We start from the raw sequence: 12,671 nt of genomic DNA on the forward strand, positions 1-12,671 counted from the left end.
TCCTTCATAGCAAAGCACTTCCCAAGCCAGGACTTGAATTCCTGTAGTGTCGGGATGTCGTTTCCTATGAGTAGTATGTCATCAACATACAATACAAGGAAGCTAACTATACTCCACTGGCTTTGACATATACATATGATTTATCCTCGCTTCGTAGAAAACCAAACTCTTTGACTTTCTCATCGAAACAAAGATTCCATCTGTGAGATGATTGTTTCAGTCCATAAATGGACTTCTCAAGCTTACACACTCTATTAGGGTGCTTCGCATCGACAAAACCCTCTGGCTGAGCCATGTAAACATCCTCAGCCAACATCCCGTTAAGGAAGGCGGTTTTGACATCCATCTGTCATATCTCATAGTCATGAAATGCAGCAATGGCTAGCATCACCCTAATAGACTTTATCTTTGCAACCAGTGAGAAGGTTTCATCATAGTCAACTCCGGGAGTTTAAGTGAAACCCTTCGCAACCGATCGCGCCTTATAGGTGTGTACATTCCCATCCATGTCGGTCTTCTTCTTGAAGATCCACTTGCACCCGACCGTCTTACGATCTGGTACATTGTCAACCAAATTCCAAACTTGGTTGTCATACATGGACTGAATATCGCTGTCCATAGCCTTTTTCCATTTTGCAGACTCCGGGACTGCCATGACTTCCTTATAGTTGTTAGGTTCGTCCAAATTTACTAATGAACATATCCCCTTCTGTAGTAATTTGAAAACCATAAAACTGGGGTTGAACTCTAACTCTTTAAGAACGTTTAAGAGGTAAGGACTCGCTAATCGGTTCAATCGGAGTTTCCTCCTCGGGTTGAGCACCAGCGTTAGAGGTTCCTTCATCGCTCGACTATTGAATCTCTTCAAGATCGATTTACCTCCCACTGTCCCCTTTCCTTATGAGTTCTTGCTCTTGGAAAAACCCTCCCCTCGCAACGAAGACAATATTGTCACTCAGACTATAGAAGAGATATCCAAAGGATTTTTGCGGGTAGCCGATGATAATACACCGCTCACTATGAGGTTCGAGCTTGTCGTGAGTCTCTCGTCTTACGAAAGCCTCGCAAACCCAAACCTTAATATGTGCCAATGAGGGAGCTTTCCCTGTCCACATCTCGTGAGGTGTTTTGGCAACCTTCTTCGTAGGGACTAAGTTAAGGATATGGGCGGGAGTCTTTAAGGCATACCCCCGGAATGAGATAGGTAGTGAAGCACGACTCATCATGAAAAGAACCATGTCTAGCAAGGTTCGATTACACCTCTCAGCCACACCGTTCAACTGCGGTGTCCTAAGTGGCGTCAATTGCAAAACGATTCTGCATTCCTTGAGGTAGTCGTGGAACTTAAGACTTAGGTACTATCCACCTCGATCGGATCGAAGCATCTTGATTTTCCTGCCCAACTGATTCTCCACTTCTTGTTTAAATTCTTTGAACTTTTCAAAGGTTTTTGACTTGTGCTTGATTAAGTAGATATACCCATATCTGCTATAATCATTGTTGAAAGTCACATAGAAGCGGCTCGCATCCCTTGTGGTGGATCTAAAGGGCCCACACACATCGGTGTGTATGAGATCTAATAAACCCTCACCCCTTTCACAAGTGCCAGTGAAGGGTACGTGACTTGGTCATCTTTCCAAGTAAACAAGACTCGCATTCGTCGTCGTCCCTCAGGTCGAATGACTCCAACACTCCATCCTTTTGGAGTTGGGTCTATGCATTTCTTGTTGACATATCCAAGACGGCAATTACATAAGCATGCTTTATCCAAACCATTGGAAGAATCAATACTTAACACATCATTTCCTAAATTGTCTACAACCATCACAGTTTCATATGTTCCATTACAAGGCAATGCTTCAAAATAGAAAACACCATTAAGATAAGCATTAATAGAACATTTTTCATTATCAAAAGAATATCTAAAACCTTATCTATACAAACCATGAAATGAAATGATGTTTCTTGCCATATTTGGTGAATAGAAACAATTATTTAAATCATACCTAATTCACTACTGAGCATCAAAGAGTAAACTCCGATCTTGGTGACAGGCGACGATCTTCTGTTCCCCATGATCAAATTTATCTTCCCATGCTCCACATTCCTATTTCTTCTTAGGCCCTGCAAAACAGAACAAATATGAAAACCACATCCTGTATCAAGTACCCAATAAATAGCTGTGATGAATCATTAGATTTAATAGTGTATATACCTGCGTAGGATGGCTTGATCTTCCCATCCTTGATTGCTTGCAGATACTCTGGGCAGCTTCATTTCCAATGCCCTATCTTGTGGCAGTAGTGGCACTCTGCCTCCTTGGGGTTGGATTTGGGTTTAGCAGAACCAACCTTGGTTCCACTAGAAGAGGTACCATCTTGGGACTTTCCCTTATGGTTGCTCTTTGAGGGAGCCTTCCCCTTCTTACCCTTCCCTTGCCCAATTGCCAAGATTGGGGCAGCAGCGGAAGTAGGATTCGATGCAATAGACTTATCTTTGAGATTGCTCTCAGCAATCCTTAGCAAGCCTTGAAGCTTGCTCAAAGTGACATCTTCCTTATTCATGTGGTAGGTCATGCGGAACTTGTTGTAGCAGGGAGGCAAGGAGTGAAGGGTGATTTCAATTGCCAACTCTTTATCAAATTTAACATTTAACTTTAACAGCCGGTCGACATATCTTTGCATCTTTTGCAGATGGGCGGTAAGGGACTCTCCGCTACCCATTTTGGCAGTGATCATCGAAGTGATGATCTCGTACCTTTCTTTCCTGGTGCTTTGGTGGTACCATTCCAGCAGATCTTGATGCATCTTATAGGGATACATGTCCTCATAGGATTTCTGGAGTTCTGCAGTCATAGTCGCCAGCATGATGTAATGGACTTTCGTAGCATCACGCTCATGGGCCTTAAAGGCCGCAATTTCTTCAGCAGAGGCATTGTTGATGTTGATTTCCTTCAGCTTCTCATCGAGGACATACTCTTTGTCCTCGTAACGAGTGACCATTCGGATGTTGCGGATCCAATCATTGAAATTGGACCAGTCAAAGATCACTCTCCTACACAAGTTCATGAGTGAGAACGAGCCGGAGGAATTTGAGTCGGTAGTGTTGCTGTTGATGTTCGACATCTGAAAAGGAAAAAGAACAAAGTTTGAATAGAAATGAATCCCTAATTAAACACCCAAATGAGAAATTAGGGCTAGGATCCAATAACATTATTTACAAATTAGAAGAGGGATGCCATAATCTAACAAGTAAGTAATTTGAAGGTAAGTGAATGACGATTCACTAAGTCTCCACCATGAAAAACGAAAAAGAGATTAGGTTTTAAATGTATTGAAAACTCCTAGATCTTTTGAGATTCATTGAACTTTTCAATGGCATGTTTAAATCTCGATATGCCACTCAAATTTGTGATCGGGATGCCGAGGATCACAAAGCGGGTGTGAATAATCATGCAAATGTACATGGTGCCTCATTGTTACAATCACCTATTCAACGTGTTGGTTAACCACACATGCTCCATCGAGCTATGACAAACAATGAATCACCCTTTGCCACATTTTCTTAGAGCCCAATTAGTGTGTCGGTTAACCACACACACTCTACTAACGTCTTAGAAAGGGTTCAAAGTGTAATTTCATGGAATTGCATCAATTCACTTTTGCCTAAAGTAACTAAGACTGAGAATTTTGTAAAAACATTTAGTTACTTTATAAATTCATTATACTTTTAATGAGGAAAGGGTTGCCCTATCCTACCCGTTCGGCTAACGACCCTCTACCAATCAAGGAAGCGGTGGGTTAGAGTGGACACCCATTAAACGACCATTTTGTAGGCCATAACCTTATACCCACCTTATAGATCTGCTTCGTGAATGATGCCTACTAACGGTAAGACTAGCAATTAAGTTATACATATATATTAAACTTGTAATATTATAAAGTATAAGGTTGAATTTTAAACTTGTAAAATTCTAGGGTTTGAAATTTAAATAGTTCAAATTAAACTTTTAATCAAAATTTTAAATTTCAAAACTTGAGGGTAAGTTTTGAAATTTTTCAAAACACATAGGATCAAATAGAAAATAATTTAAACTAAACATTTAACTTAATGATTATCTAAATTTCATCTATTTTATTTTAATCACAAGATAATCCTTCAAATAATCAAATAACCAAATTTTATCACAGAAGGAATTTATTATTCAATTAAATGGTAATTATCTTTTGTTCTGGTAAGGATAAATATATAACAACAATAAAATTCGGATTTTATTAGTCAAAAACGATTTTGGTAATTATCCTTCAGCAAAACAGCAAGAAATCCTGAAAATCCCTCTGTCTGACGACCCGACTCGTTAAGTCCCCTTATGGACTCGTCGAGTTCATCCTACTCGTCGAGCCCACATTGGGACTCGCCGAGGCTGTCAGGTAGAAGACCCAAAAACTCAATTTTCAAGCAAGATTGAAACACAAAGCATCAAATACAATAGAAGCCAATCAAGGCTTTGATACCACTGATGGGTTTTAGCCAAAAGAACATCATATGTGCTCATGCAAACCCTAATGCTTGGATCTAGGTTTCTCTATTGTACATGTAATTTATCCAAGACTTACAAACCCTTGATCTAGTCTATATATTTCAAAATTGATACAAGAAATCAGGTCTAGATGATTACCTTTTCTTCAAAGCTTGAATCTTCTTGTCCTTGGAGCTTCAAGTCACAAGTATCACTCCTCTAATGGCTTACAAACACCACAAGCAAGAGGATGCTAATTGAGAGAGAGGGTATGGCACAATTTCGACTTCTGAAGTCTCTTACAGTTCAAGTGGCCGAAAATTGGATGCCTTGGGGTCCTATTTATACTGGTGCTGCTAGGGTTTCAGTCAAAACTCTAATGGATAGCTTAGGCCTTAAGCAATCCAAGGAAGCTTCTGGAATAGGGCCTCTTGGCCGAAATTAGGATGGAAACATCCCTTCTTTCGTCCAAGCCTAGTTCCATTAGCCTTCTCAGCCCAATACTCAACTATCACACATTTGACAGTTAAAGTCCTCTTTATTTAATTAATGTCTTTTAGCCACAAAATTAATTCTTAATTAATTCTTGTCTAATGTTAATTAAACTATATGATTTATCCTTTAATATATATTATTCATATAATATATTAATAAACCATAATAACCTCTCACTTGATAAATCATCCTATCATGTTGTTTTGGTGAAGGCAACCCAAAAGGACCATGCACAACCGGGTCAAGTACTTACCAAATATAGTTACGGGCTTAGACACTAATCCAACATGCACCCCATGTCGAGCCACCACCTCAAGAACATAAATCTCGGCCAACTTTTCCACTGAAGAGTTCTCACTAATGGCTAAGAAGTGAGCACTCTTTGTCAGACGATCCACTATCACCTAGATAGTTTCACCACCCTCCCAGTCCTTGTTAGTTTAGTAATGAAATCCATAGTGATATGTTCCCACTTACATAGGGGAATCTCCAGACACTGCAACTTGCCATGAGGACGTTGGTGCTGCACCTTGACCTTTCGGCATGTCAAACATCTCTCCACAAACCATGCCACATCTCTCTTCATCCATGGCCACCAGTAATTATGCTTCAAATTAAGGTACATCTTTGTGGTCCCTGAGTGGATGGAAAACCTCGATTTCTGGGCCTCCTCCATCAAAATCCGCCTTGCTCCACCCGCATAAGGTACCCATACTCTCCCATGAAGACTCAAAAGCCCTCTACTATCCATATCAAATGCTGAAACCCGACAGATCACCCGCTCACTCTTCCAGTTTTCCTCCTTTATGGCCTCTGACCGAGCTGCCTTGATGATCTCTAAAACTGGAGTCATCATGGTCATCCTCAAACATACATCTCACATCGAGGTACTTGCTTCCCTCCGGCTTAAGGCATCGTTCACGTCATTTGCCTTACCTGGATGATACAAGATCTCACAATCGTAGTCATTTACTACGTCCAACCATCTCCTCTGCCTCATATTCAAATTAGGTTGATCCATAAGGTATCTCAGGCTCTTATGGTCCGTGTAGATGATACAACGAACACCATAGAGATAATGATGCCAAATCTTTTGGGCGAAAACCACCACCTCCAGCTCCAAATCATGGGTGGGATATCTTGTCTCATGAGGCTTCAGCTGCCTCAAAGCATATGTTATCACATGCCCTCTCTGCATCAACATAACACCCAATCTCACAACGGATTCATTGCAATAGACTATGAAGTTCTCCACTCCCTCCGGGAGAGCAAGCACTAGGGCCTCGCACAATCGTTGGCGAAGAGTTTCAAATGATACCTGATGCTCAGGCCGCCAACTAAAGGCAACATCCTTCCTGGTCGACTTGGTGAGAGGAACAACAATCTTGGAGAAATCTTTGATAAACCTCCTATAACAACCAGACCAAGGAATCTCCAAATCTCGGATGGGGATCTCGGCACCAACCACTGCATCACCGCCTCAATTTTGTTTGGGTCAACCAAAATACCATTCTGATTGACGAGGTGTCCCAAGAACTACTCGCAACCAGAAATCACATTTGGAGAATTTGGCATAAAGCCTCTCCATCCTCAACACCCCAAGATTCTCCCGAAGATGCTCCTCATGTTGTTCCCTGGTCTTTGAATATACCAAAATATCATCAATAAAAACGATCATCGATTGATCTAACATGGGCCTACATACACGATTCATGAGGTCCATGAATGTTGCCAGTGCGATGGTGAACCTGAAAGGCATCACCACAAACTTGCAATGCCCATAACGAGTTCGAAAGGCCGTCTTTTGAATATCCTCCTCCCGTACCCTCATCTGATGATAGTCGGACCTCAAATAAATCTTGGAAAACAAAGACGCCCCCCTAAATATGGTAAAAAAGATCATCTACCCTCGGTAGTGGGTAACGGTTTTTCACCATCAGCTTGTTCAGTTCTCGATAATCAATGCACATCAGGTGTGAACTATCCTTCTTCCTGACGAAAGGGTCGGTGCTCCCTACGGAGAACTGCTCGGTCTAATGAACCCTTTTCCCCAACAGCTCCTGTAACTGAGATGGTAACTCCTACATCTCAGGAGGTGCAAGACGATGTAGTGCCTTGGCGATTGGTGTCGCACCCGGGATCAGATTGATCCGAAACTCCACTTGCCTCTCAGGAGGCACACCCGGTAACTCCTCGGGGAAAACATCATGAAAATCACACACCAATGGAATATCAGAAATAGAAATCGATCCATTCTTCTCGACCCGAGTATCAACCACATAAGCGCAAAAAAACCCATACACCCATGCTGTAAACTATGCCTTACCCTAGCGGCAAAATAGAAAGTTGTTCTCGTCCTAGTACCCTCGCCATAGATAGTCAGCACTCCCCAACTATGATCCCGAACTGTCACTAATTGGCGCTCGCAATCGATCAGAGCCCCAAACCGACTCAACCAATCCATACCTACGATCACACAAACATCCCCCATCGAGATATGAATGAGATCAATTGGATATCCAACCCCGAAAATCTCTAGCACACAACCGTGGTAGACATCCATAGTTGAGACATGACGCTCATCTGGTGTGGAGACCCTCCAGGGCCTGCCCAAGGCCTCTTGCGGAATTCTGAAACCACAACAAAAAGATAATGACACAAAAGACCAACTCGCAACCGAGTCAAAAAGCACAAGCGCAGGCACAAAATTCACAAGGAACGTACCTACACAATGTAAGCAACATAAATAAATCAATAGAAATATAAGGAATACATACCAGCCACGACATCAGAAGCTACACGGTCCTCCTCTGTTGTCAACTGTAAAGCTCTACCCCAAGCCTTTGGTGCCTCGGCCTTCCCCTACTTGCCATCCGTGATACGCATTGTCGAGAGGTCAGGAGTCTGAACCGCTCTGGATTCAAGTTGAGGACAATCGGCCTTCATGTGGCCCATCAGGTTGCAGTTGAAACAAACCTAAAATCCCTTGGGGTATTCCCTAGCCATATGCCCCTCCTTGCCACACAGGTAGCAAGCCGACTAGGACCAGCATGGTCCCTCATGAAACTTGACGCACTTCTCGTAAGTGAGGCCCTTCTGGCCTCCAGCTCTCATATCAGTAGGTTGAGCCCACTTAGTCGCCAATTGCGACTGCACTGGTCTCCTGTCCTTACCCTAGGTCTCCTTCGCCTCCCTAGCTTGAGTCTCCAGCTCGATCTCTCTCCTCATGTCATTGGTCTGCAGCTCACCTAATATCCTATATGTGGTGTTCGCCACAAACTCACAGATATCCCTCCTCAGAGCACTCAAATACCGGGATACATGGGCCTACTCCGTCAATACATGCTCAGGGAAAAACAAAGCCCTCTCATGAAACATCCTGGTGATCTCAGTCACCGTCTTTATCTTCTGCTTGAAAGACAAGAACTCCTAGGCTAACCTTTCCCGCTCGACTACGATACTCTAATAATTATTTTGAATCAAATGGTTTTATTTAGATCATTGAAGTTTCAATCGTTATGAATGCTTTTATTTTTAAATGAAAATCTGGGTTTGAAATTTGGGATGTTACACTTCCTCAAAAGTCTGATAACATTAGTGATATAATTTGTCACACACCCTCATTCCTCTAAACTCGTTTAATGCTGCTTCTTGAAGGATAACATCTTTTTCTCTCTTGACATGTCTTGGGCAACCATACAGATAATCCCTCATCTCCAATAATACTTTACGTTGGTACCCTATGCATCAAAACATGAACCATTGAAATAGTAATACTAGTAATGAGAAGAATCACAACAATAAATGCAAAAACTCACATCAAAACAACAAAATTGGTCCTTTCAACTTTTTTTTAGTACCAAAATAACTGGAAAATTCTTGATTTTGGACATTCAATGCAAGTTGTAAACATTTTAGACCATATCTATAGTTTTTACAAAACCACACTAACCAATTTTGCAGTTTAATCTTATTTGTTTAATAATCATTAACTAGCGGAATAAAAAATTTCTATTTTACTTATGAATCGGCTAATTGCCTGAACATATTCCCAAACAATGACATTGTTAAAGTTAAATCAAAAGAATTCTGAATTTAAATAAAAAGAATATATTAAATTAGTTTAGACAAAAAAAATTGTGACAATGTTTTTTAGCTGGACATGTCATCGAATCACCAATAGAGGTACTCTAAAATTCACTCCATTGAAAAATCGGGTGTAACATTTTCCGTCTACTCTAAGCAGGGACACGTTCTCACTAAAATGTTAAAATTTTAATATGATTAAATCTTTGGTTGCACGAGGTTAAGACTCTTGTAGTGATTCGATGCTTAATAGTTGGCTCTTGTTAGGGTGTTGGATGTTTCTTTGTATTTTCTTGCAGTTTGGTTGTTTTTAGGATTGAAAATAACTACAAATAAATAAAGAAACACACTCACATTAATGTTAACGTTGAGTTTGAAACCCATGACAACTTTGTCCAACTTTCAAGTGCTTCAAAGTTGGCCGTTTGATTGTTCTAAATTAATTTTTCTTGGAGCTTTGGACAGATACATTTATTGCCAGCTTCAAGGACCTGATCCTACAAGAAACAAACGGAACTGGTCCTTGTCTTTGACTAAGCGGATGGCTTAAGAAGCACACAACATTAATATCATGGTTTCGCTTGTTTAAAGAATACTAATAACGTGTTTGATCTTTGACTTCCTTACATTAAATCGTTCGATATTTCTGGCCACTCCTATATTATTTGAAATAGAACTGAACTTTTTTCCGTCATTCTGAACACATCTTGCATGCATCTTTGTTTATCTAAGATGATCAGTTTCTATCCGTGAGAGGAAACATAGTATGGGTTCCAGCCTATTTGAATATATTCATGTTTTGGAACAACTAAAATCTTACCATGATGTTCCAAGAACGTTAATATATTCCTTGCGTTATTACACCTTGTTCATATACAGGTCAGAACAACAAAACAGGTTCAGTGAACCTATGCCATGGATTGGGATCTACATCACCTTAGCATCTCTGTTTTGTATCGTTTTAATGCTGGCTGATTTATTACATGGTTTTAGAAACAGAAAATTTTGGTTTCCATGTAAATATTTCACTTTGAATGCTGCTTCTCTCACTGTGATAGCTATTGCAATAAAGCTACCCATGGATTTAACTACTCTAATGCCAGGTTATGTCGACCGGGCTGCAAAGCTTGGAAGCCTCTCTTTTATGTGCACTATGATGGCTAATTTATTGCCTTCTTTAGCCGCCATGAGCAGCAAGGAACTTGTATCAAACACCATCGCTTTAGCTGTCCTCGTAATTACCTTGGTTGTGAACGTCTGCATTCAGATAAACACGGGAGTTATCTCCTACCATGAAGACGATGATCACTACGTTTATATGTTTAGAGAAGACGATTGTCACTACTTATATGTGGGTCTGTTACTCACGTTGCTTATAATATATGCATGTTCATCTTTAGCAATTCTAAAATCCAAACAGATTCTAGAATCGAAATACCAAGTGGCTCATCAGAAAGCTTTAAAGAACAATGACGACTTCCAACAGCAAGGAATATTAACTATTGAGAAGCTAAAGCAGCATGTGAGCAACTACTGGATCATGGCAGGAACCGGAAACCCCCAATTCATGATAGCTTCCTCAGCAACAACCTCTGCTTCTGGGGTAATATGTGCTTTAAGCACTACCTTCCAGATTCTTAATATGTTATTCAATATTAGTCGATTTCCAACGGACTCTAAGTCGGATTATAAGTGGTCATTGTTGGTGATTCTCATTACACAATTCATCGGAGTCATATTGGGTACAGTTGCGCCACTTTCTAGATGCTTTGCACCCTTAAGCTTTAAGATGTCCCTAAAATGGATAGTGAACCATGTCAAAGTCTCTAACGTGGAGAGCTATTGGACTCAGAAGCTATATGATTGGAAACAGAGTAGCATACCATTCCCATACAGTAGCCGCAAATGCAAGATCGTCATCCAAAGTTTGAAAAATCTGTTTCTCAGCATTTGTATAGGATTCCAGAAGACAGTTGTGGTGATATGCAAGATGATAAGAGTTATTCCAATTTTCTTTGTGGTATGTGTGGTGTACTTTCTTCGTTGTGGGAAGTGGTTAAAGGCAATGTTCAGCGCCTCGAGTATTAAATTGGTACAAAATACTGAGCAACCAGGAAAAGATAAAGATCTTAGTCGATATGTTTTGCAACTTCAAGATGATATGGAGTTTGCCGAGAGAACATTGAAAGGAATTTCAAAATCTGTGAACCGCTTGATCCAAAAGGCTGAAAAACAACAACCCAAAAATCTTTTGAAGCTTCTAACAGGATGTGGAGGTTTTGAAGGAGGTGAAAAGTTTGACAGCCATCATGTTCCGCATTTACTTTCAGAAGAATATCTCCATTGTTGGAGCTTGCCCCTGGTAACTCTGACAACCATTGCCATGTCTCTTCCTAACATCCAAAAAAACATTGTCGATTGCTTGCTGAGTGGTGTGAGTGAAGGTCTTGTATATGTCACACTTGTGGAAGAAACCCTTAATATTACTGATGATGATGTATGCATTCAAAAGGCGGCTAAAACTCTGTGGGTAGAAGTTGAAGTATACCACAAATGGTTAGGAAACAAGCTACCAAAACTTACACCTAAAGCAAATACAGCTAAACAGATTCTTCAATGGTTGAGGGATACAGGTAAAAACATTGTCAGTGAGGTGGAAAGGACGGATATGGGAGTCATAGATGGTAGCTCTAAATGCAAGTCTATTTCTGCTAATTCAATGTATCAAACCTCTGAAACAATCCTGCGCGTCTATCAAGAGAACATAGGCCAGGTTAGCCAAGAAGAACTATTTGCAGAATTATTATCAATGATTGCTGACATTTTGTCTGCGTGTCTCACCAACTTACCCAAAGTCATAGCAATGAAATGTCACACAAGTGCCGCAGAGAAAAGAGAGGAAAGTGTGCATGCTGCAGCCCAACTTCTCGGTGAGACTATGCAAATAATCAACATCCTGCAAGATCGAGAACATCAAAGCATGAACTCTGATGACATGGTGTTTATTGACAAATGGTGTGCTTACTTAAAGCATCCTTTTCCATAATAAACCATTTGTGTTTTTCAAGTAATGTAATGGTTGCTTTATAATGGACCTTTTTTTTGTTTAGGCCTAGCCTTTTATCTAGGTTTAATCTAATTAGTTTTTGTATTTATTTAGTTTTTTTTCTTTGTAATTGTATTTTTCTTCTTACACCAATGAAACCCTAGCAATATTTTGTTTGTATTATTCATTAGTTAAATGATATCAAAGTCGTATTTGATCCTTTGTATATTCCTTTTTTATTTGTTTTTATTTGTTATTTGAGGGTTTTGACCGTTGTTATTTTGCACTATCCAACTTAATTAATTTGTTCATTTTTTGTCGATTCGCACCGCTATCTTTCGTATTACAACACGGAAATACTTTTTTGATCGATATTTTCCATGTAATTTTGGGAATCTCTCTGCAACTTCTGAATCTCAGCGTGATTTTTGAACAGAATTCGAAGTTTAGTGTGTTTGGTTATTGTATTGGTATTTGTCAATTTGGAGGGATTTATTGTTCTATTAGTTTGTTGTTGTCCGTGAT

At 40.2% G+C, this 12,671-nt stretch overlaps 1 protein-coding gene across 1 annotated transcript; it reads left to right on the top strand.

The window, feature by feature from the left end:
- The first annotated feature begins 10,010 nt into the window (after positions 1–10,010).
- LOC145099180 (uncharacterized) lies at positions 10,011–12,146 on the top strand. Its single transcript, XM_079036771.1, has one exon. The coding sequence runs from the start codon at positions 10,011–10,013 to the stop codon at positions 12,144–12,146; it is 2,136 nt and encodes a 711-aa protein (XP_078892897.1).
- Positions 12,147–12,671: the final 525 nt, after the last annotated feature.

The sequence above is a fragment of the Lactuca serriola genome, chromosome 4 (assembly GCF_051521515.1).
Source record: "Lactuca serriola cultivar US96UC23 chromosome 4, Lser_US96UC23_V15, whole genome shotgun sequence".
Classification (NCBI taxonomy): Eukaryota; Viridiplantae; Streptophyta; class Magnoliopsida; order Asterales; family Asteraceae; genus Lactuca; species Lactuca serriola.